Source organism: Bufo bufo, chromosome 5, assembly GCF_905171765.1.
Source record: "Bufo bufo chromosome 5, aBufBuf1.1, whole genome shotgun sequence".
Taxonomy (NCBI): Eukaryota; Metazoa; Chordata; class Amphibia; order Anura; family Bufonidae; genus Bufo; species Bufo bufo.
In genome coordinates, this window is record NC_053393.1 from 513,962,273 (window position 1) to 513,984,748 (window position 22,476).

Here is a 22,476-nt window from a genome sequence, read left to right on the forward strand (position 1 = left end):
GTTACAGTACGGTTTCTTGTTCCCTGATGGTATATGGCACCCGTTCCCTTCCCTTCCTACTTACTCATGTGAAACTAAATTTTTAAGGAGACATGTATGTTCAGTGATAGGCTTGTGAATTCCATATTTATCTGGTTGAGGGCTATAAGGGTATTCAGGTTCACCAAAGCTTCGTTCTGTAAACACATGTGGGGTCATTTATCAAATTGGTGTAAAGTAGAACTGGCTTAGTTGCCCATAGCAACCAATCAGATTCCTCCTTTCATTTTTCAAAGCTCCTTTGGAAAATGAAAGGAGGAATCTGATTGGTTGCTATGGGCAACTAAGCCAGTTCTACTTTACACCAGTTTGATAAATGATCCCAATGCTCTCTATAACAGTATGGTATATTAGAGTAAAGAATTCTATAATATATGAGGGTAGGACCAAGCTGAAACCCTAAAGCTTAGCCTACATATGGCACATGTCTAAAAACAAATACAGCCATGACTACAGAACGTTACTTTTTTCATTAGTACCTCTTCAGGACAGCCATTTTCAACCCAGTCTTGCCGATGGCGATCAAAACCACTGGAACATCTAAAAAACAAGAATAAAGCAATCAAAAAGTAAAAAATAAAAGTAAAATCATAACAAGCATAAATGTATAACTGGTAATAGAAATGCACTTCTAAAACGTTATGCACTGTGTGCCTATATTTATGCTCCTCTGTATTTTCCAGTATTATGTTGAAGATATAATGTCTCTCCTATCTATGTGCGCTCACACACGTGGAGAGGGTCCTGGACAGTCAAGACAGATATGGTAAGTGCAAAGATTGGCATAGAAGAAGAGCTGCTATATCTCAAAGGACAGCCATGGCATTACAAATTGGTTCTGCAGTAGTCCATGCAGTGACCACCTGGACCATAAGAAACCGTCTACTTGAAGCAGAACTGCATTCACACACGCCACTAGCTCATTTGCCACTGACCTCTCATCAAGGCGACGTGGAGGAAAGAAGGTTTGTACACAAACATAGAAGAGGATTCTTTACGGTAAGAGCAGTGAGACTATGGAAGTCTCTGCCTGAGGAGGTGGTGATGGGGAGTTCACTAAAAGAGTTCAAGAGGGGCCTGGATGTGTTTCTGGGGTGTAATAATATTACAGGCTATAGCTACTAGAGAGGGGTCGTTGATCCAGGGAATTATACTGATTGCCTGATTGGAGTCGGGAAGGAATTTTTGGCTTCTACCTCACAGTTTGTTTTTTTGCCTTCCTCTGGATCAACTTGCAGGATGACAGGCTGAACTGGATGGACAAATGTCTTTTTTCGGCCTTATAAACTATGTTACTATATTACTAAGTTGAGTGAAAGGGGCACATTTTGCACCACATTTCTAGCACACAATTTTAAAGGTGCACCAGGCTACTCATCCTGCCTCTGCCACTGCGATAAAACTGGTGTTTTTTAGACTGCCTGTCTAAGGGGGTAACAGGCCTGCAGCATATCAGAGGCCGATGTAGGCCGCGCGATGACGTCATCACGCCACCTGAGCTGTACAGCACAGGACACAGGCCGGAAGAGGCCTGCATCACATTGCTGAAATCTGTATTATTGTTTATTTTTATTTTTTTATATGGCACAATGCAGGAGAGGAGCACTATGGGGGCATCTATGGGGAGACTTCTTACTGCCACATTATTGGGGGGCACTATGGGGGCATCTACTGAGGGCACAAAGCAAGGGTTTTTCGTATGGGGGGCACTATGGGGAAGGGGAGAGAGGAACACTTGGGGGGCGTCTACTGAGAGCACAAAGGAGGGGTATTTATATGGGGGGCACTATGAGGGAATCTACTGGGGGCTCTGTAAAAGGGCATATTATACTAGAACACATTATGGGGGGCACTATGGGGAAGGAGAAAGAGGAGCATTATGGGGGCATCTACTGGGGACTCTGTATAAGGGGAATTTTATGCTGGGACACATTATGGGGGGCACTATGGGGGAGGGGTAGAGGAGCACTATGGGGCATTATATAGGGGTATTTTATACTTGCACACATCAGGGGCGTTGCTAAATTAAAACATTTGGGGCCTGGGCCCCTGATGTTTTGTCCCAGGCCCCGAATGTTCTGCCTGCCAGATAGATCCAACTGTATTGCCATCCTCAGGACGGCAATACAATTGAATCTAATGCCTTGCAAGATCTGAAGGACCTGTGATGACATCACAGTCCATATGATCAGTTCTAAATGCAGTAGCTGAAAAGAACCTGCGATGATGTCACCATCATGTGACCAGTGCAGGAGAGGACGGCTCAGCAGTGAAGAGAAGTCCTGGGAAGAGGCTGTGGTGAGGTCTGCTACATGAAGAGAGGTAAGTGAAGGGGTAGATTACTCAGTGTGAGAGGCAGAGCAATGTTGGAAGTTGTAGTCATTTAACTGGGACTGTATGTTAAGGCTGAAGTTATTTATGTGGGATAGTGGGGTGGAGTGATGTTATTTACATGGGACTGAATATTGAGGGGTGATGTTATATATATTTTTTTAGATTACATTTTTTTTATTTCTGCTATATAAGAAACATGAACAAAATCAGAAAAATCCAAAGATCCATATTACATAGATCAATACTGCAATATCATTTTGCCCCAGGTACCCACCCCCCACCCTTTGGAGAAAGAAAAAAAAAAACAAAAAAAACATCCGGCCCTAGTTCAACCATTTTTTCCATATTTTATCATTTTTTTCTGCTCTCTCACTATATCTCTCGGACACCCGTTCCAATTTAATCAAATTAGCGACTGCTTTTCGCCACTGTCCCACTGTAGGGGTGATGTTATTTACATGGGACTGTATGTTGAAGGTGGCTGGGGAGGGGGTGATGTTATTTACATGGGACTATATTTTGGGGGGGGGGCTGTAGATAGAGAGGGATGTTATTTACATGGGACTGTATATTGGAGGGGGCTGGAGAGATGGTGTGATGGTATTTACATGGGACTCTATGGCGGAGGAGGGAAATAATATTATTTACATGGGACTGTATGGTAGAGGGGCTGAGGAATTATAATTTCTGAGGACAGTAAATAGAGGAATATAACTACAGGGGGCTCTGCAGGGGGCATTATAAATACTGAGGACGCTTCAAGGTGAGCATTTTAACAGTTGTGGGCAATATAAATACTGGGGGCACTGTGTGAGCATTATAACAGTAGGGGGTATCATAAATACTGGGGGCACTGTGGGGACATTTTAAATCCAGGGGACATTAAGCGTTCTTATTACTACTGGGGGCTCTATAGGAGGGACTTATAGATCCACATTATTTCTATTAAGAGCACTGTGGGGGCCTTATTACTAATAAGGGGTCTGTAGAGAGCTTTATTACCACTGGGATAACAATAGGGGGGCCTTATTTCTACTAGGGGCTCGATAAGGACATTATTAATACTGGAGTGCTCTTCGGGGGGCACTGTAGGGGGCAGTATTACTAATGAAGGCATTCTAGAAGGGAATTACTATTTGTGGAACTATGAGGAGTACTATTACTATGGGGGGCACTCATTTTTCTTCAGGATAGTATTTGGGGGTAGAGAAAAGTGAGGAAGCTAAGATGTCTGTGTTTCACACTCTGCAGAGACGAGGCGCGGCTGAGAGAAGTTGTCCAGACCGAATGGAGAAGATGAGAGGAGACGTCACCTGGGAGGCAATGGATGTGACAGGTATGTGCTGCTGTATAGCTGTATAGCAAGTACAGTAAAATGTCTTCAGTGCTAGTGTTTGCAGGGGGAGGGGTTGGGGGGGTTGGTTGACTTAGAGAATTGGGCAATATGCATTGGGGCTTGGGCCCCGGTCCCCGGATCTTTTGAGACCCTAGAAACACCACTGGCACACATTATGGGGGCACTATGGGAAAATTAGCTCAACTGTGGGCATGAAAAGGGGGTATTTGTTGCACTGCCACACATTATAAGGGGGCTTTTTTTTATACTGGTGCTCATTTTAAGGGTACATTTTTCTACTGTCACATTATAAGGAGAATTATTACTTCCAGGGGGCATTTTGGTGGGCTGTATTACTACTGGTAGATACATTAATTAGATAGATAGATATTTATTGGAGCAAATTGCCCCATAACCTGGCACATTTTAAATAGTTAATCTCCACCCTTGTGTCTTGTCTGAATCCTACTCGAGAGCTGGAGTTTTTGCCCTAGTATCACTAAGTGTGAACAGAGCCTTAGCAGCAATATCAAATACAGTCAATAGTGGTGCTGTTTCTGCAAAGAAAAAAACTAAAACTTTTATTTCAATATTGACTGAAACAAACAATGGGCCTAACAATCTACCAATAGGTCAGAATCTTCAGTGCAGCTATCCGGCAATATCGATCTGTCTAGCAAGTACCTCATTTACATGCTCACCCACCTTATTATATATATTGGGCGTTCAAAAAAATCCATACAAAATGTAGCGATTGTCTGCCTGGTATCTCTGTAGTGCAGCAATTCTTCTCTTAATTGCTAACATCTCTTAGTAGAAAAGTTACAATAAAAAGCTATTTCCATTGTGTGCCGTGTTAATGTTTCTCTTAGCAATCTGCATTTCAGAGCTTGAGTGGTTACGGACGTTCCACAAGTGTTTAGTCCATCATCTCACCGTTTTTTTTTTATACGCCGCACTTTAACCAGCAATATTGAACCATTGTGTCCGAACAAGTGTTTCTCTTAGGATTCAAACCGAGAGGAAATTAATTCCTGGTAGCTACACGGTTCGAGAGTCCGTTCTTAGAAACACACATTGTTCAATCCATAGTAAAAAAAACAACAACTTGGCTTTCCTAAAGAAGACGCTCAGCAGCAGATAAACGTATTTAATCACCTTTTTATTGATACGCTGAAATCTCACGTCCGCATTTGAGTGTGAAGTGCTGAACCGTATATATACACTTAAGACATCCATAGCTGCTAATGACCGGGAATGGGGCAAGCGAATATCTCCCAGGGCGCAATGCGGTAAACCTCAGATAATAAGCAGGAAATTCCATTCTGCTATGAGGATAATTACGAAGGGACAGTCATGTTATAGCAACTGCTACAAACCCTCTGGACGTATGGAGGAGTCACTGCAGCAGTCAGAGGCTTTTATCAGTCTAAGGCCTCATGCACACGTTGTTTGGGTCTGCATCTGAGCCACATTTTTGAGTCTCGGATGCGGACCCATTCACTTCAATGGGGCCGCAAAAGATGCGGACAGCACTCCGTGTGCTGTCCACATCCGTTGCTCTGTTCCGAGGCCCTGCAAAAGAAATAGAACATGTCCTACTCTTGTCTGTTTTGTGGACAAGAATAGGCATTTCGATAATGGTCAGCCTGTTCCGTTCTGCAAATTGCGGAACGCACATGGGTGGCATCCATGTTTTGCGAACTGCAAAACATGGCACAGTAGTGCATGTAGCCTATGATAGTTTTCTGAATGTTCATTTACATGATGCAGCTTGGGAAAATAAAAATTTCTTAGGAACATATGGATGCGCTACTACACAAAGGTTCACCTACCATTTACTGAAGGTGCTATGAGGCTAATGGAGAGTGTAGGCTAAGTTCAGGTTCGTCCCCAGTAGAGTACAGAGGGGGTATAGGGGCCCAGATCAAAGATAAAAATTAGGCTCCTGGCAGGAGCAGCTGGGGGACCCAATGGCCCGTCTGACATATAGAGAAAACCAGAGTTTATTATTCTTATATTATGATACTTTGTTTATTATTCTTGTGCTGTGACATCACTGTGGTCCATAGCCTTTAGTTTTGACATCACTGTGGTTTTTATCCTTTAGCTATGGCATCACTGTGGTCTTTATCCTTTAGCTATGGCATCACTGTGGTCTTTATCCTTTAGCTATGACATCACTGTGGTTTTTATCCTTTAGCTATGACATCACTGTGGTCTTTATCCTTTAGTTTTGACATCACTGTGGTTTTTATCCTTTATCTATGGCATCACTGTGGTCTTTATCCTTTAGCTATGACATCACTGTGGTTTTTATCCTTTAGCTATGACATCACTGTGGTCTTTATCTTTAGCTATGACATCACTGTGGTCTTTATCCTTAGCTATGACATCACTGTGGTCTTTATCCTTCAGCTATGACATCACTGTGGTTTTTATCCTTTAGCTATGGCATCACTGTGGTCTTTATCCTTTAGCTATGACATCACTGTGGTCTTTATCCTTTAGCTATGACATCACTGTGGTTTTTATCCTTTAGCTATGACAACACTGTGGTCTTTATCTTTAGCTATGACATCACTGTGGTCTTTATCCTTCAGCTATGACATCACTGTGGTCTTTATCCTTCAGCTATGACATCACTGTGGTTTTTATCCTTTGGCTATGGCATCACTGTGGTCTTTATCCTTTAGCTATGACATTACTGTGGTCTTTATCCTTTAGCTATGACATCACTGTGGTTTTTATCCTTTAGCTATGGCATCCCTGTCTATTAGGACTATTCTGGTTACTAAACCAGACAACTCCTTTAAGACTAAACAATCCACTAGAAAACTCCAGAACCTCAATTCACAGTAAAATTCAGAAATGAAGCCTTTATGATAATCCATCAAAAGCAGAGAGAAGTTATTGCCAAAAAAGTGTTAAGAGAAGCTGCAGAGTGTGAACACGGAGAGCATGTCCCCTGGAAGCAACAGAATTATTATGGATGCATGCACTATTTCTACCCTGTGAAGTCCTGGTAACAGGAGTACGACTGTCACTTTGATAAATGCACAAAATTAATTTTAGAAGAGTTTTCAAGATATGGGTCAGGTTCACTGACCGGATTGTTGTATGAATTTTCTCCTCTCATATCTCATCTGGACGGTGGGTTGGTACTCTTGTGCTTTCTTCTGATAATCAATTTGATGTTATACATTTTAGTGTTGTGGAAGACGGGGCTTATCGGTTAACTATAAATCATTTCTTCTTGTATAAATCTTTATGTAAGAAACTGTATGTTTCATACTTTTAGATATGCACACAAATATATACTAGTAAATGAGTTGTCCTCAGAGATTTGCTGCTGGGATTCCCTTAGCTTGAATCTGTGCAGGAACAGCAAGTATTCCATTTTCCGGCACCAACACCAAAGGGGAAATAAAATATTGCACAGTTCTCATTGAAAGCAATGGCTATTCATGTAATGTATGGACAAGCCAAGTCCTCCACAGAGAAACTGTTTTGTAGACTTTTGTTAGGGAGTTCTAAGGTCAACGTCTAGACCACAGCTGGTGAACCCCAAAACTGCTACCAATCTTCCAAAACCACTCCAGGTAGTAGGAAGCTAAGGCTACCCCTAAGTTCTTCACCAGAGCCTGCCACCAGGGCAGATTGCCTTTGCTGCTAGGGACTCTGGTTATGTCTGTGGAGTTGGTAGCAAAAAAAAAAATATTGGCGCACTAGTTGCCGACTTACCAGAATGACCAGGGAGGTACAAAGAGAAGTCGGCAAGCATGGTCAAAGCCAGAAGAGACAGATATGGACCACACAGGAAACATGGGGTTAAACCAGCAATAAGTCAAGGTCAGTTTACCAGGAGAATCAATATGAGCAGGAACAGCAGACACAGGGTTCATCCAGAATCAAGCCAGTAGTCAGTTCACCAGGAGGGTCAATATACAGGGATAGGATATCGCACAGTATAGAGCCAGGATACAACTAAATCACAGGCAGAGATTTGAGGGTTTTGCAGGAGTTTAATATTTATAACCTATCTTTAGAATCGGTCATCCATATCTGACTGATAGAGGTCAGACTCCAAGCACCCATGCTGTTCAGCTGTTTGAAGAGGCCGTGGTGCTTCAGTGAGTGCTGCGGACTCCTCACACCATACTGAGTTGAGCATCATACATTGTATAGTGGCTGTTAATAGACCATGTGACCAATTAAAATGACATCACTAACCTAAAAGGAGGCTGCAGCACTCACGTAAAGCTGTGGCCTCTTCAGCTGATAGGCGGGGGAGAGAGGCATCGGACCCCCACCAATCAGATATTGATGACCTTTCCTGATGATAAGCCATCAATACTGAACTCCCAGAAAACGTCTTTATAATCAGGTTTGGATGGAGTTAACCATTATCTCCATTGGCACTCCCCCTAAAGTTACTCAACCTATCCATCCCCCCACTTTCTTGACATGGTTTCAAGACACTGCCCATAACATAAATCAGTACATATATCATGCTAGGTTGAATAGTGTATTTTATTTGCTATGATTTTCATCCCTAATGGTTTCAGCAATGTTGACTTCTTCCTCTGAGGACCTAAACAGCAATCGAACCAAATAGAGCTCTGATCAGTTATAAACATTTCATAGGATCTATAGTGATGGTCTCCAACCAGAGGCCCGCCAACTGTTGGGCAACTAGTATCTTCAACATGGCATGTCCTCTTTAGCACTGTAATACTTTGGATATTTAGTACCTTAAAAGAAATGCTTCTAGGAGAGTATACCTTCCATAATACTGCATGTTAAGGAGCATGCCAACTATTTCTCTGTAAGACTGAAATGGAATCCAAGAGAAAAAGCTCTATATTCAGTGGCATATTGAAGGTCTGCATAAAAGCTGCATACACCAGAGGATTATGGCTGCCTCATAACAGTTCAGTATAACATGGAGGTTATATGGAGCCATACCGCCATGTGTGTAAGACCTTACATTGTTACCACTCTGCTTCACTTAAATTAACCATTCTCTTTATTCAAAAAAATCTACAATCTGTCTGCTAAAATATATGACTTCAGTGCATGCACGAAGAGGCATAGATTATTTGGAAAACTTAAATGATTGATGCCATGTGAAAGGGGAAAATATGCAATCTGGTGGCAACGCGGAGGAAAAGCAATCAAAAAGGTGACTGGCATTTAGACAGAATGTACCTAGTAGTAATCATTTCCTATAAAGCAATCACCACAGGATTGTACAGGGTCAAAAGTCATGATTTTCAGAGAAAATATGAATAAGAGGTATTTACTTTTTCATAAAGTCCATAAACTTCACAATGAGATGGCAGAGCTAATACAAAGTTAGGTTCAAGGATATTTGTGTTATAAAGTTTAAGAAGCTATTTCAGAATGTTCTAGGATAAAATATCTATGTATCTATCTATCTATCTATCTATCTATGACAGACCTGGAAGTAACTGCAAATGTTATGTTTTACTATTTTTATGTATATACAACCAGCATGACAAGGTATAGTTGGCAGGGACAGGGTGGGGCTGGTCCAGCATCCTGCCAGGAGGGGGAGTTTTAGCTACGACAGTGTGAAGAGAGAAAGCACATCAAGTTGCTCCTACTCCAAAGGTCTCAGGGACCAGCACAAGATTCTACTTTTCTGTGAGACCACCACCCCAGAGAGACTGCAACAATACAGAACTACAGATAGCTTAGAAGCTACAGCATTGATACTCAGCAGAATGACCAGCAAGCCACAGCTTTAGAGACTCTGCTGAAGGTGAGGGACTACAGTTCAGACACCAATCACCTAGATAACATCCAGGTCAAGCCAACCTGAAGCCTGCATGGTGGACACCTATAGCCACAGGTACCAGCACACACCTGTTACCCATAAGTTCTGGACGGAGTCATTAGCACGATAGCACGAGAGATGCCATTATCTGACACTTTGCCAGCGACCATACCTCATCCTCTGGGGACAGAAATTGCACTTTTGTCCAAACTACTTCTGGATGTGCTACAAATAATATGAGTCTTTTACTGCACTGATCCAAGCGAGCAATGGTTTGAGGGAGTACACCGTGACACAACAATATTTATCTATCTATCTATTTACTGTATCTATCTACCTCATATCTATCTATCTGTCTATTCTTATTTTATTCTATCTAAAATAATTCTGGAGCATCTACTGTTCAAATTTTGCATTATACATTTTTTTTTTTACTTTTCATACTATGTTTTTCAACTATTTATACTTTCTCCATTGCACTTGAACTGATAGAATTTCATGTCTGGTTAGTCTGCAGTGAAATTACCATAGTGATAGTACAACTGTTCACTGACAGTATCTGCACATGTTCATGTCTAGGCTAATTACATTTCTTATACAGGACAAGTGATTTTGAATTTGTTTAATGATATTTGGAATTCCCAAACAGAGCCATTAGACATAATGACATCAATAACTGTCAGGGAAATTTTGTTAGGAATGGATAAACCAGTCTCATCTGTATAATGGAAATATACGATCTTCAATGTCAAAAGTGGTTAAGGGAGTAATTACTAAAAAACTAATTTTACAAAAAATCTACTTGTAATAAAGTTTAGTTGTTAAAATAAAAAAATGACTTCAAATACCCTATTGTCCAGTGTATACAGCTCCTATGCAGATGTACAAAGCATTTGGAAGGTCATCAGAGCCTTTCACTTTTTTTTATATTCCGTGTTGCGGCCTTGTGCTATAATAACAAAAAAACTAATTTTTGGGGTAAGAGGTGACCAAAGACCCAATGGTCATTCTGGCTGAGCTTCAAAGATCCTGTGTGCAGATGGGAGAAACATCCAGAAGGTCAACTATCACTTCAGCACTCTGGGCATTATGGCAAAGTGGCCAGAAAGAAGCCTCTTCTCAGTAAAAGACACATAAAAGCCTACCTGAAGTTGGCAAAAAAGCACCTAAAGAACTCTGTGAGAAACAAGATTCTCTGGTCTGATGAAACCAAGATTGAACTGTTTGGCGTCAATTCTAAGCTTTATGTTTGGAAGAGACCAGGCACTGCTCATCACCTGCCCAATACCATCCCTACAGTGAAGCATGGTGGTGGCATAATCATGTATTGGGGTATTTGTCAGCAGCTGGGACAGGGAGACCGGGCAGGGTTGATAGAAACCTGAATGGAGCAAAATACACAGATATTTTTAAAGCAAACCTGCTCCAGAGTGCTCTGGACCTCAGACTCGGCCAAAGGTTAACCTTCCAACAAGACAATGACCCTAAGCACACAGCCAAGACAACACAGTAGTGGCTCAGGGACAAGTCTGCGAATGTCCTTGAGTGGCCCAGCCAGAGCACTGACTTGAACCCAATCGAACATCTCTGGAAAGACCTGAAAATGTTCGCCAACGGTCCCAATCCAAACTGAAAGAGCTTGAGAGGTTCTGCAGAGAAGAATGGTAGCAAATCCCGAAATCCAGATGTGCAAGCCTTGTCACATCATCCCCAAGAAGACTGGAAGCTGTGATCTCTGCCAAAGGGGTTTCAACTAAGTCTTGAGCTAGGCCTCATGCACACGACAGTGAATAATGGCCGTGTGACGCCGTCTAAGTAACGGCCGTCACGCGGCCATCTTTAGCACCAATGAAAGTCTATGGGGCTATTCACATGGCTGTTCTTTTAACGGCCAGTGAATAGCGTCCGTCCAAAAATAGGACAATTTCACGGTCAGACGGACCCATTGAAATCAATGGAACTATTTTTAACGGCAGATTGACAGGAGTGCACCCGTCTAACAGCCGTTAAAAACAGGTACACTTTACCCAGGAGGGGTTAAAAAAAAAAAAACTCACCTCATCCACTTGCTCGCGGTGCTGCAGCACAAGCAAATGGATAAGGTGAGGATTTTTTATTTTTTTTGTAAAATCAACAACTGTGGTGGGGCATTATTTAAACCATGGGGGAAATTATTTAAGATGGGGCCCTACATTGGGGGCATTATTAAAGCTGGGGACATTAAAAAAAATAATTCCTACACTATGGGGGACATTATTTAAGATGGGGGACTACATTGGGGTCATTATTAAAGCTGGGGGCGGTAAAAAAAAATCATACACTATGGGGGACATTATTTTACTTGAGGTCCTACATGGGGGACATTATTAAAGCGGGGACAGTAAAAAAAAAAATCCTACACTACGGGGGACATTATTTTAGCTGGGGGTCTACATGTTGGTATTATTAAAGCTGGAGGCACTATAAAAACATTATCTACACCGTGGAAGACATTATTTTAGCTGGGGACAAAATAGGGGCATTATTAAAGCTGGGGGCAGCATAAAAAAAAAAAATCCTACACTATGGGGGACATTATTTTAGCTGAGGGCCTACCATCCTGTGGGTGTTCTCAGAAGGGTGAGTCTAGAAATAACTGCCAATCAAATTCATCCATTTTTCATGTCCGCTTTTAAAAACGGATGCAAAACGGACATTAAAAACGGACACATGGCCAGAAAATGGATGCACACACTGATGCAAAATGGCCATGAAAAACTGACAGTGTGTTGTGTTCCTGTAGCCTAAAGGGGCTGAATTCTTATGTCAATGCAAGATTTTAGCACAAGGCTCGAACATATTAAAATGTGAAAAAAGTGAAAGGGTCTGACTTTCTGAATACATTTTAAGAGCACCAGCACTTCAGCACCATAGTGACAGACCACAAGCACTGGGGCAGATTGACTAAACCTGTCTAATATGAATTTAAGGGGTAATGTGTCAAGTGTGCTGCTCTTGAAAAGAGGAGTCATTTTGCCTGTTTTGTTGGTGTAGACATTTGCGCCAAATTTATGACATATTTGCGCCATTGTTAGGGTGTTTTGGGACATACCTGGCAGTTTTCATTTACTAACGGGCGGGCAGGTGTTTTGTGGGCTGAGCCACATTTTAAGTCAGCTCTATCATTACAACTTTTTGCAAAAAGTAATACAAAAGTGGTAAATGTACTCCAGTCTCCTGGTGGCGTATATACTGACGGAAACTTATATAAGGGTATGTCATGTTTCTGCATGTACTGTAGGATTGGATTGTAAAAGGAGAGATAGTATGCAGGCCAGGTATGACTTTTCCCACTTTCTTAAATTCATTCCTGGCTTTGGCTTCCAAAAATGCATGCAGAAACCTGACCGTGTGGCCGTACCCTAATAAATATGACTAGACTTTAGACTGAAAAATCCATAGGTATTTACTGTAGCAAATATTTTTTTTAAATGACGTGGAACATTTTGGAAATTTGTTGCAAGGAATTGGCTTCCAACCAAGCAGACACTCCAAAAAAAAAGTACAAAAAATGGCACTCATAGCTACTTATTTGTTTCGGATTTTGCCTCCGGAGTTGCATACAGATCTTGCTGCACCCCATGTCTGGACAAAATCAAAGTGGGTTTTACCCACAGATTTGCAAAAGTAAAATCTGCAGCAGAATACAGTACAAAGCAATGGGATGAGAATTGTTGTTGTGAATTGTTTGCAGATTTGTTGTAGACTTCTTCACTGACTTAAAGGCTGAAGAACACGGTCGCTACGATATGCCATCAATATCAAATGCTACAGGTGTGAGTCCCACGCCTATCATCAGAACGGGGCCTCCAAATTTAAGGAGAGCACACCATGCATGCATCGTGCAACAAAGAGTGACTGTGCAGCTAATCTCTGTTCATTTCAAGGGCCCCATTCTGGAGATAGGAGGAGATTCCCATGAGGTGAGACCTGAGACTATGATATCCTAGCCATATGCCATTCATGTCTCAGATGGGCCAACCTCTTTAAGCCAATTAGGTTTCTTGCAAATGTTTGGAAATGCTCATTTCTCCCGCTTGCAAGTCTTAAATGGTGTACTTAAATGGAGAGGACTCCGGCATAACGGAAACCGGACGGATCCGTCATGCACGCCATAGACTTCTATTATGACCGAATGGGCAACGGAATGCCTCTAAAAGGCATTCCGTTATGCATTCCGTCATGGAATTGCGTTATGGTCCGTGGTAACAGAATCCATAACGCAATTCAGTAAATACCACAACACGAACCCGCACACAAACTTCAAAATATGAAATTCGCTCATCCCTAGTGATAAAAAGTGAAGAACTAATTATTTGTAGTCAGGCCATTTGTGATAAATTCAGGACATGATCCGCTGTCCATTACTTAGTGTAAATGCTATGATCTGTACATTATCACTGGAGCCACCAAATGTCAATAGAGGCAGAACTGTAGTTGCATTATTACCGGGCTGCAAATCCAGAATACAAAATCAAGCCTGCTCTATGTGCAGCCGCAATCATTATTTCTGCATTTTTTTTTATTATTGATTTCTGCTTTCTATATAATCAGTAATATCTTTGCCAATCGTCACAATGAGCGGTCCATTATGCTTATGGCGGAGCAGCAGAACCAGGATCAGAACCGGATGACGTGTTGCGCCTGTGTAAGCAAGCAAAGGGAAGTGGCACGCACTAAACCAGGCATCCTCAAACTGCGGCCCTCCAGCTGTTGTAAAACTACAACTCCCACAATGCCCTGCTGTAGGCTGATACCTGTAGGCTGTTCGGGCATGCTGGGAGTTGTAGTTTTGCAACAGCTGGAGGGCCGCAGTTTGAGGATGCCTGCAGTAAATCATCATAGCCTCTTGATATTGATGGCTTATCAAACCACCTAATGTGCAGTTTGTTATGGATTTTGTCTGGACTGATATATTTCTTAACAGTCTCTTGATCAGAGCTCAGTTTTTTGAAAGCTAAAGATCCTCTGCATAGCCACAGAATTATGTGAGAACATCAATCTGTAACCACCACTAGAGGGAGCTTAGGAGCTTCCTGCATACTATCTTATGAACTCAGATTTGGGTGGGGGCAGGCAGAATTTTTCCATTATGTCAATGCTGGGTATTTGGTGCTCCGTATTAGAGGTGAATATTCATTTTAGTTGGGTTTTCCAGGACGTAGCAAGAGTTATCAAGGACGGTAGAAGTCGTCGGTGCCAGACGTGATCACTTTTACACTGCCTGGCTGTGTCAATCAAAGTGCAGTGAATGTGACAGTTGCAGAGAGAGCAGAGCCTCTAGGTGTAACGGCAACGCCCCCATTGCTCTTAGAGGCTCATTTGCATATAACAAAATATCATTTTTCTCAGCAATGCGGGCACATATGGACATGGGACCAACACAGATGTCTTCAGCTGCCAAATGCACATGTAACAGGTCAGTCAGTCTCATAGGTACAAATCTGCTGACAGATGCCCTTTAAAAGGGGTTATCACACAAAAGATATTCTGAATACTTTTGTAATTGCATGTAATTAAAAATGTAATATAGCTACTGAGTTATTCAATAAAATCTATCTGTAGAGCGCCACCTGCTGTTTTCTCTTTTTCTAATTTCTCTGTCCTGCTCACTGAGATGGAAGCACATGCTCAGTTCCATCCTTCAACTGCCACCAGCTGCAGCAGAAAGGACACGCTTCCTGAGAAAGGACACACACTCTAAGCTGAGAACTTGAAATAAATCTAGTTGTCACAATCATTACCTCTGGCTGTGACCTTCTGTCTATGCTCTCGCTGCAGCTCCGTTCCTGTGTGTTCTTTGTGGTTCTTTGTGGGTTAACTCCCCTGTGTGCCTATTAGGAGTTAATCCTCTCTGTCTGCTCCATGGGTGTGGCCTCTCTGCTGCACCCAGGGAACCTGTATATTAGGCTGAGGTTTCCTCAGTTCTGTGTCAGCTCTCCTGGTGTGTGTTGTCTTGTCCTGCTCCTTGTTTGTACTCACTCTCCCATGCTGCTGACCCATGGGATCCGTGTCTGTCTGTCTGTGCTCTGTGGGTTTCCTACTTGTTTATTGACGTCCTCTTTTCTGTGTTTCTGTTTTCTGTTCTGCCAGTTATGTTTGTTATGTTATATGTCTCTGTTCAGCAAGCCCTTGCTGCAGAGTGCTATGGGCAAGGCCATGCAGTATTCCACTGGTGGAGCTAGTCCTTCTCTGCTCATTGCCACTGCTGTTCCCTTGCTAGAACTCCTGCTTGTGTTTTTAGTTGCCTGTTTGTATTTGCCTGTTTGTTATGTTATATGTCTCTGTTCAGCAAGCCCTTGCTGCAGCGTGCCTTGCTGCAGAGTGCTATGGGCAAGGCCACGCAGTATACCACTGGTGGAGCTAGTCCTTCTCTGATCATTGCCAATCCTGTCCCCTTTTGTGAACTCCTGCTTGTATTTTTAGTTGCCTGTTTGTTTATGTTTGCCTATGTACCGTCGGTACCTTCTGGTACCTGTTGTCTGTTTGCTCCTGTTGCCACTGTCTAGTTCACGCTCCAGAGTGGACCCTGGCAACTCCCTGTGGCAAAGCCTAACCCTACCATCTGGGGCCCTAGTGAATACCAGGAGTTGCTTAGTCACGCCCCTCTGGAGTATTACTAGACAGTGGCGCAGTGGGGGTTTTCCTCCCACTGTGCGGACGGTACATAGAGCTCTCAATTTTCCCTGTGTTTCCTTCCTTGGATTCTGTTTGTGCAATAAACTCTTGTGTGTCTGTACCTGATTTCCGTTTGTTTTTGCTTGACGACGCAGAGGTCTCTCCTGGGACCTCCAACTCGTGACACTAGTAGAACAATTGGAGCAATGAATGAGGAGATCTCTGGATTTATGTGAGGTGCAGGGCTGGTTCTAGCTGTCTTAGAAAGTTGTCATGTACTAGATTATGTATGATTTAAATGTTTTACATTATTCATGTGCTAACCCCTTTAATTAATGTAGCATATATTTTTCTGGAACATAGGCTCCGATCAGTATGGGGGAAATAGCGTTTCAGTCAGCAGACAAGTGCACATCTGACAATTTGGATTACTATGGAGGTATGTGATGACATATTTATTTTAAACTATTGTTGGCCAATCCACCTGATTCTGGCAGGACCAGACGTTCTGTTAGGTTGGCGGTAGTGATGAGCCACATAGGCAATATTCAAATTCGGGATATTTCTCGAATTTTTAGCAGAATATTCGCCATAAATTCTCAAATTCGAGAATTCGTGATCTCCAGTCATTGTTTACTTGATTGCAAAAATTGGCAATGTAATATATTCGCGATAAATTTGCGATAAATTTGCGATTAGACTATTCAACACTATTCGCGAATACGAATATATAGCACTATATTCTAAATATTTGTGAATTCGCGAAGTGGCTATACTCGCGATTAAAATTGCCAATTCCAATATTCACGCTCAACATTAGTTGGCGGCACATATCTGCTACTGTCCTGCTGTCCGAGGCAGGCACAGTCATCTCTCCACTCTCCCTATGTGCATTGTCCAGCTGCTGACTAAGGTTCTAATCAGCTTCCCTATTTAGTTGGGGTGTGGATCCACCTCCATGCCTGAGCTTTGAGGTTTTCTAGTCTCTAGTAACCAGCGAATGAGTCTCCTCTTGTCTGACTACCCATGTACGGTATCATGCCTACCTACCGATTCTGCTCCTTGCTGCCTGCCCCGACCTTGCAACTGCTATCTGGAACATGAATGTACTCAGCCTGCCCTGATCTTAGACTGTGTTCAGACTAAACGTTTTGCCATAGCCCTTGGTGCTTCATGCCGGTATCTCTTCCCCCGTGGGTCAGCAGTCAACTAAACCAGGACAAAGTAGCAGAGGTAGAAGCCTGGTTGGTTCCCTGCGGTGAAGTCCAGATCCCTTTATAGGGGTTAAAGGGTGAATACCAGGGAATCGCCAGAACAACGCCCTTAGGTTTAGCCTAAAGCCAAACTGGTTAGTTAGCAGAGTGGGCCCACAGTCACTGCCCGTTACACATTCATAATGTGTATAAAGATATCCCAGCTTTCCCTGATTTTATATATCAGGAGAAACAGGTATGGTGGAGTTCGGTTTCAATATGCCCAGTCCACAGTTTCTCAGTGGAAATAAGCCACCACTAGCGGTGTCTGCCGGAGGCCTACTCCCCTGCACAACCTGACAATACACACATGCTTAGCCAAACCGGGCATGCATTATTCTTTAGATATTTCTAAGGCTTAATGTTTTGTCAGCCAAAGATTAGGCGGACGTAAACTTGCCTTATATCTCTCCTGATGTTTATGTCCATCACTATCTCACTGATGAATCTCAACTCTCTGTCTTCCATATTAGTCATGGTTTGTCACATCAGAAAAAAAAAACAAAGTAAAGAAAAAAAAAAACAGAAAACATTATACGAATAATGCAAGTAAAAAAATAATTGAGCATTGGTAAGACAGTTTAACTTAAGATGTGAAAAAAAAAATCTCCATAGCCTAAAATTTTACTGAATCTTTATTTTCTTCTTGAGCAGAAGAAAATAATAATCCAAAACCCTGTAGAAAATGATAATTACTTCTGTCCAGGTCCAGCCTGCAGAGAGTTGCTGACATGGAACCGAATGAGCATGTTTTCTTAAAATCCTGCTAACCTGCAATAATATTGTGCTGTAAGATTCAATAGGTGCATAAAATTTGTGAAAAGATTGGATATATTAGAAAATAAGCAGCAAAGTGTGCTAAGACAGACCGAAAATATTAGTCACATTGCAGTGAGTGTACACTGAGCCTTATATTTTATTTTTTGTGTCAGGTAAAACTAATGACTCAATCAGTTTTTATTGCTTACAAAAACATTTGTAGACATACAGTACAGACCAAAAGTTTGGACAAACCTCATTCAAAGAGTTTTCTTTATTTTCATGACTATGAAGGCATGAAAACTATGAATTAACACATGTGGAATTATATACATAACAAACAAGTGTGAAACAACTGAAAATATGTCATATTCTAGGTTCTTCAAAGTAGCCACCTTTTGCTTTGATTACTGCTTTGCACACTCTTGGCATTCTCTTGATGAGCTTCAAGAGGTAGTCCCCTGAAATGGTCTTCCAACAGTCTTGAAGGAGTTCCCAGAGATGCTTAGCACTTGTTGGCCCTTTTGCCTTCACTCTGCGGTCCAGCTCACCCCAAACCATCTTGATTGGGTTCAGGTCCGGTGACTGTGGAGGCCAGGTCATCTGACGCAGCACCCCATCACTCTCCTTCATGGTCAAATAGCCCTTACTTTCAAAGTTTTCCCAATTTTTCGGCTGACTGACTAACCTTCATTTCTTAAAGTAATGATGGCCACTCGTTTTTCTTTACTTAGCTGCTTTTTTCTATTCAGTAGGACTATCAACTGACTTCTCCTCAACGCAACTGATGGTCCCAACCCCATTTATAAGGCAAGAAATCCCACTTATTAAACCTGACAGGGCACACCTGTGAAGTGAAAACCATTTCAGGTGACTACCTCTTGAAGCTCATCAAGAGAATGCCAAGAGTGTGCAAAGCAGTAATCAAAGCAAAAGGTGGCTACTTTGAAGAACCTAGAATATGACATATTTTCAGTTGTTTCACACTTGTTTGTTATATATATAATTTCACATGTGTTAATTCATAGTTTTGATGCCTTCGGTGTGAATCTACAATTTTCATAGTCATGAAAATAAAGAAACATAGAAACATAGAAACATAGAATGTGTCGGCAGATAAGAACCATTTGGCCCATCCAGTCTGCCCAATATACTAAATACTATGGATAGCCCCTGGCCCTATTTTATATGAAGGATGGCCTTATGCCTATCCCATGCATGCTTAAACTCCTTCACTGTATTTGCAGCTACCACTTCTGCATGAAGGCTATTCCATGCATCCACTACTCTCTCAGTAAAGTAATACTTCCTGATATTACTTTTAAACCTTTGCCCCTCTAATTTAAAACTATGTCCTCTTGTAGCAGTTTTTCTTCTTTTAAATATTCTCTCCTCTTTTACCTTGTTGATTCCCTTTATGTATTTAAAAGTTTCTATCATATCCCCTCTGTCTCGTCTTTCTTCCAAGCTATACATGTTAAGGTCCTTTAATCTTTCCTGGTAAGTTTTATCCTGCAATCCATGTACCAGTTTAGTAGCTCTTCTCTGAACTCTCTCCAAAGTATCAATATCCTTCTGGAGATATGGTCTCCAGTACTGAGCACAATACTCCAAATGAGGTCTCACTAGTGCTCTGTAGAGCGGCATGAGCACCTCCCTCTTTCTACTGGTAATTCCTCTCCCTATACACCCAAGCATTCTGCTAGCATTTCCTGCTGCTCTATGACATTGTCTGCCTACCTTTAAGTCTTCTGAAATAATGACCCCTAAATCCCTTTCCTCAGATACTGAGGTTAGGACTGTATCACTGATTTTATATTCTGCTCTTGGGTTTTTACGTCCCAGGTGCATTATCTTGCACTTATCAACATTAAATTTTAGTTGCCATATTTTTGACCATTTCTCTAGTTTTCCTAAGTCCTTTTCCATTTGGTGTATCCCTCCAGGAACATCAACCCTGTTACAAATCTTTGTGTCATCAGCAAAAAGACACACCTTACCATCGAGGCCTTCTGCAATTTCGCTGATAAAGATATTAAACAATATGGGTCCCATAAAGAAAACTCTTTGAATGAGAAGGTGTGTCCAAACTTTTGGTCTGTACTGTACATTGTGCATTTAGTGGAGGGGTTTTCTGACTTTTTTATACTGATGATTCTGTATACTGTGGGGGTCTGACACACTTTAAGAAAGTTGGTGCACTCCTGTGTTCTCACGGCTTAACCTAGGCCTGTGATGTCATGTTCATTGTCCACGTGGCAAAGGCCCAATTCGGTTCTCCATTCACTTAATGGGGCTGAGCGGCGATACCAATCACAGCCGCTATTCAATGTACAGCGCTGTGCTTGGTAAGCTGTGAGGAGGCAGCAACACTCACCAGAGCGCCGCTGTCTCCTCACACACCTGATCAGCGGGGATCCCAGGTGTCAGACCCTGCCAATCGCATACTGATGACCTATCCTGGGTATAGATCATCAGTATGAAAAAGTTGGAAAACCTCTTTAAAAGGTTAGAAATGCTACATAGTTTGTACTTTGGCCGATGAGGCTGAACTATAAAAGAACACATATAGTTGCAAGAATAAGTAAGTGAACCCTTTTGAACTGGCTGGATTTGTGCATTGCAAGATTTGTGTTTTACAATGTTGTTGTGCAGTGTTCTATGTCCTTTGCATGTAGTGTTGTGGATTTGTGCTAAAAGATCCACTTTTATCCTATTTGTCATTGAATATTTTCCCAGAAGCATTGTGGAACATCCCGGTGGTCTCAGGCAAACTTCAGGTGGGCCTCACAGTTTTTTTTGGACAGCAGCTACTTCTGTCCTTCACGATGTTATGTTTGGATGAAAAAAGAATACTGGAAGCCAAAAGGAAAACCTCAATCCCACCTCTGAGACATGTTAGAAGGAGAGTTATGGTTTGGGGCTAATTTGCTGCCTAAGGGCCTGGATGCCTTGAGGAAACAAAGAATTCTAAGTTGTTTGAAAACTTTGGACAGGAGAATGTAATGGCAGCCGTCCATGACCTCAAGCTGGAGAGATGTTGGGTGATGCAACAAGGCAGAGACCCAAAGCACACAAGTAAATCAATTAAAGAATGGTGGAAAAAGAAGAGGATGTGTGTTTTAGAAATGGCCAAGTCCTCCTGACTAGGGATGAGCGAACTTTGGCGTACAAGGTTCGGGTTCAGGTTATCTAAGAATTCCGTTATGGATTTCGCTACCACACACCATTCTTAGATGACCCGAACCTTGTATGCTGAACTTCAAAAACAGGTTCGCTCATCCCTACTCCTGACCTATCAAGATGCAGTTTTAGAATAACTCACGGCACTCAAATTATTCTTGAATCATCGCATATTCCCTTTATTTATTTATCCTTCCAGCATTACACAATATTTGGCCAATGTTAGGCTAGATTCACATTTGTGGTTCAGCTTTCTGGCAGGCTGTTCCGACAGTTCAGATTTCTCTGGGTGCGGCATTGCTGGATGACTCTAATGGGGTCCAGTGGAGATCCAGTCACTACCCAGCAAATATGGCAGGATTTGGGTGGACAAAAAAACGCTTTTTGTCCAGCCAATTCTATGTCGGAACAACCTGCCGGAGAGCACAACAACATATTGTAAAACTAGCCGTTTTCACGCTCGTTATCAATTATCTGCATGTGTAAAGGTGGCAGCGATTACCCCATGAATGAATGAAACGCTCGTTCATTAGGTAAATCACATTTTTCATGCGGACACCTAGATCGTCATTTGCCAACAGCAAAGCCGGCATAAGCAATGACATTAGCGATAGCTCCTCCCCATTCTGTGGAAAAGATCACTGCATGTAAGGAACACTTCCTTCCCAACAATCGCCTGCTAAATTGTCCCGTGTAAAGGGACCTTTAGTGTTTTGGTCCATCCTTCTTCCTGGCTAATATGCAGAAATGTGGCATGAGATAATAGATCTAATACCTTATGCCACACAAATATATTTTGCCGTGGTTCATTCTATAATATAGATCAATCAAGATGCTGTGACATGACCTGAAGAGAGCTCTGCACACAAAGCATACCAAGAATGTTGATGAACTGAAACACATTTGCAGGGAGAAATGGTCCAAATTCCTCCTCAACGTTATGCACTTTTATTTGCAGCTACAGAAATTATTGTTTAACCGGGGAACGTATACCATATACCCTTGTTTTTAGCTGCAGATCTGCCAATTACTGGGCTTTCTTTTTTCCATCCAAGATGGCTGCACTGCTTCTCCAACTATCTGGTGTATACTGCGCTCTTATTTGCCCAACA

At 42.1% G+C, this 22,476-nt stretch overlaps 1 protein-coding gene across 1 annotated transcript in view; it reads right to left on the bottom strand.

Annotated features, from left to right (window-relative positions):
- Nucleotides 1–22,476, bottom strand: part of PLXDC2 (plexin domain containing 2) — a 308,331-nt gene that overhangs the window by 69,665 nt on the left and 216,190 nt on the right. Inside the window, exon 9 of the mRNA XM_040434447.1 lies at nucleotides 519–579. Within this exon, the coding sequence (XP_040290381.1) occupies nucleotides 519–579 (61 nt within the window). The remainder of the gene's footprint in view (nucleotides 1–518; nucleotides 580–22,476) is intronic.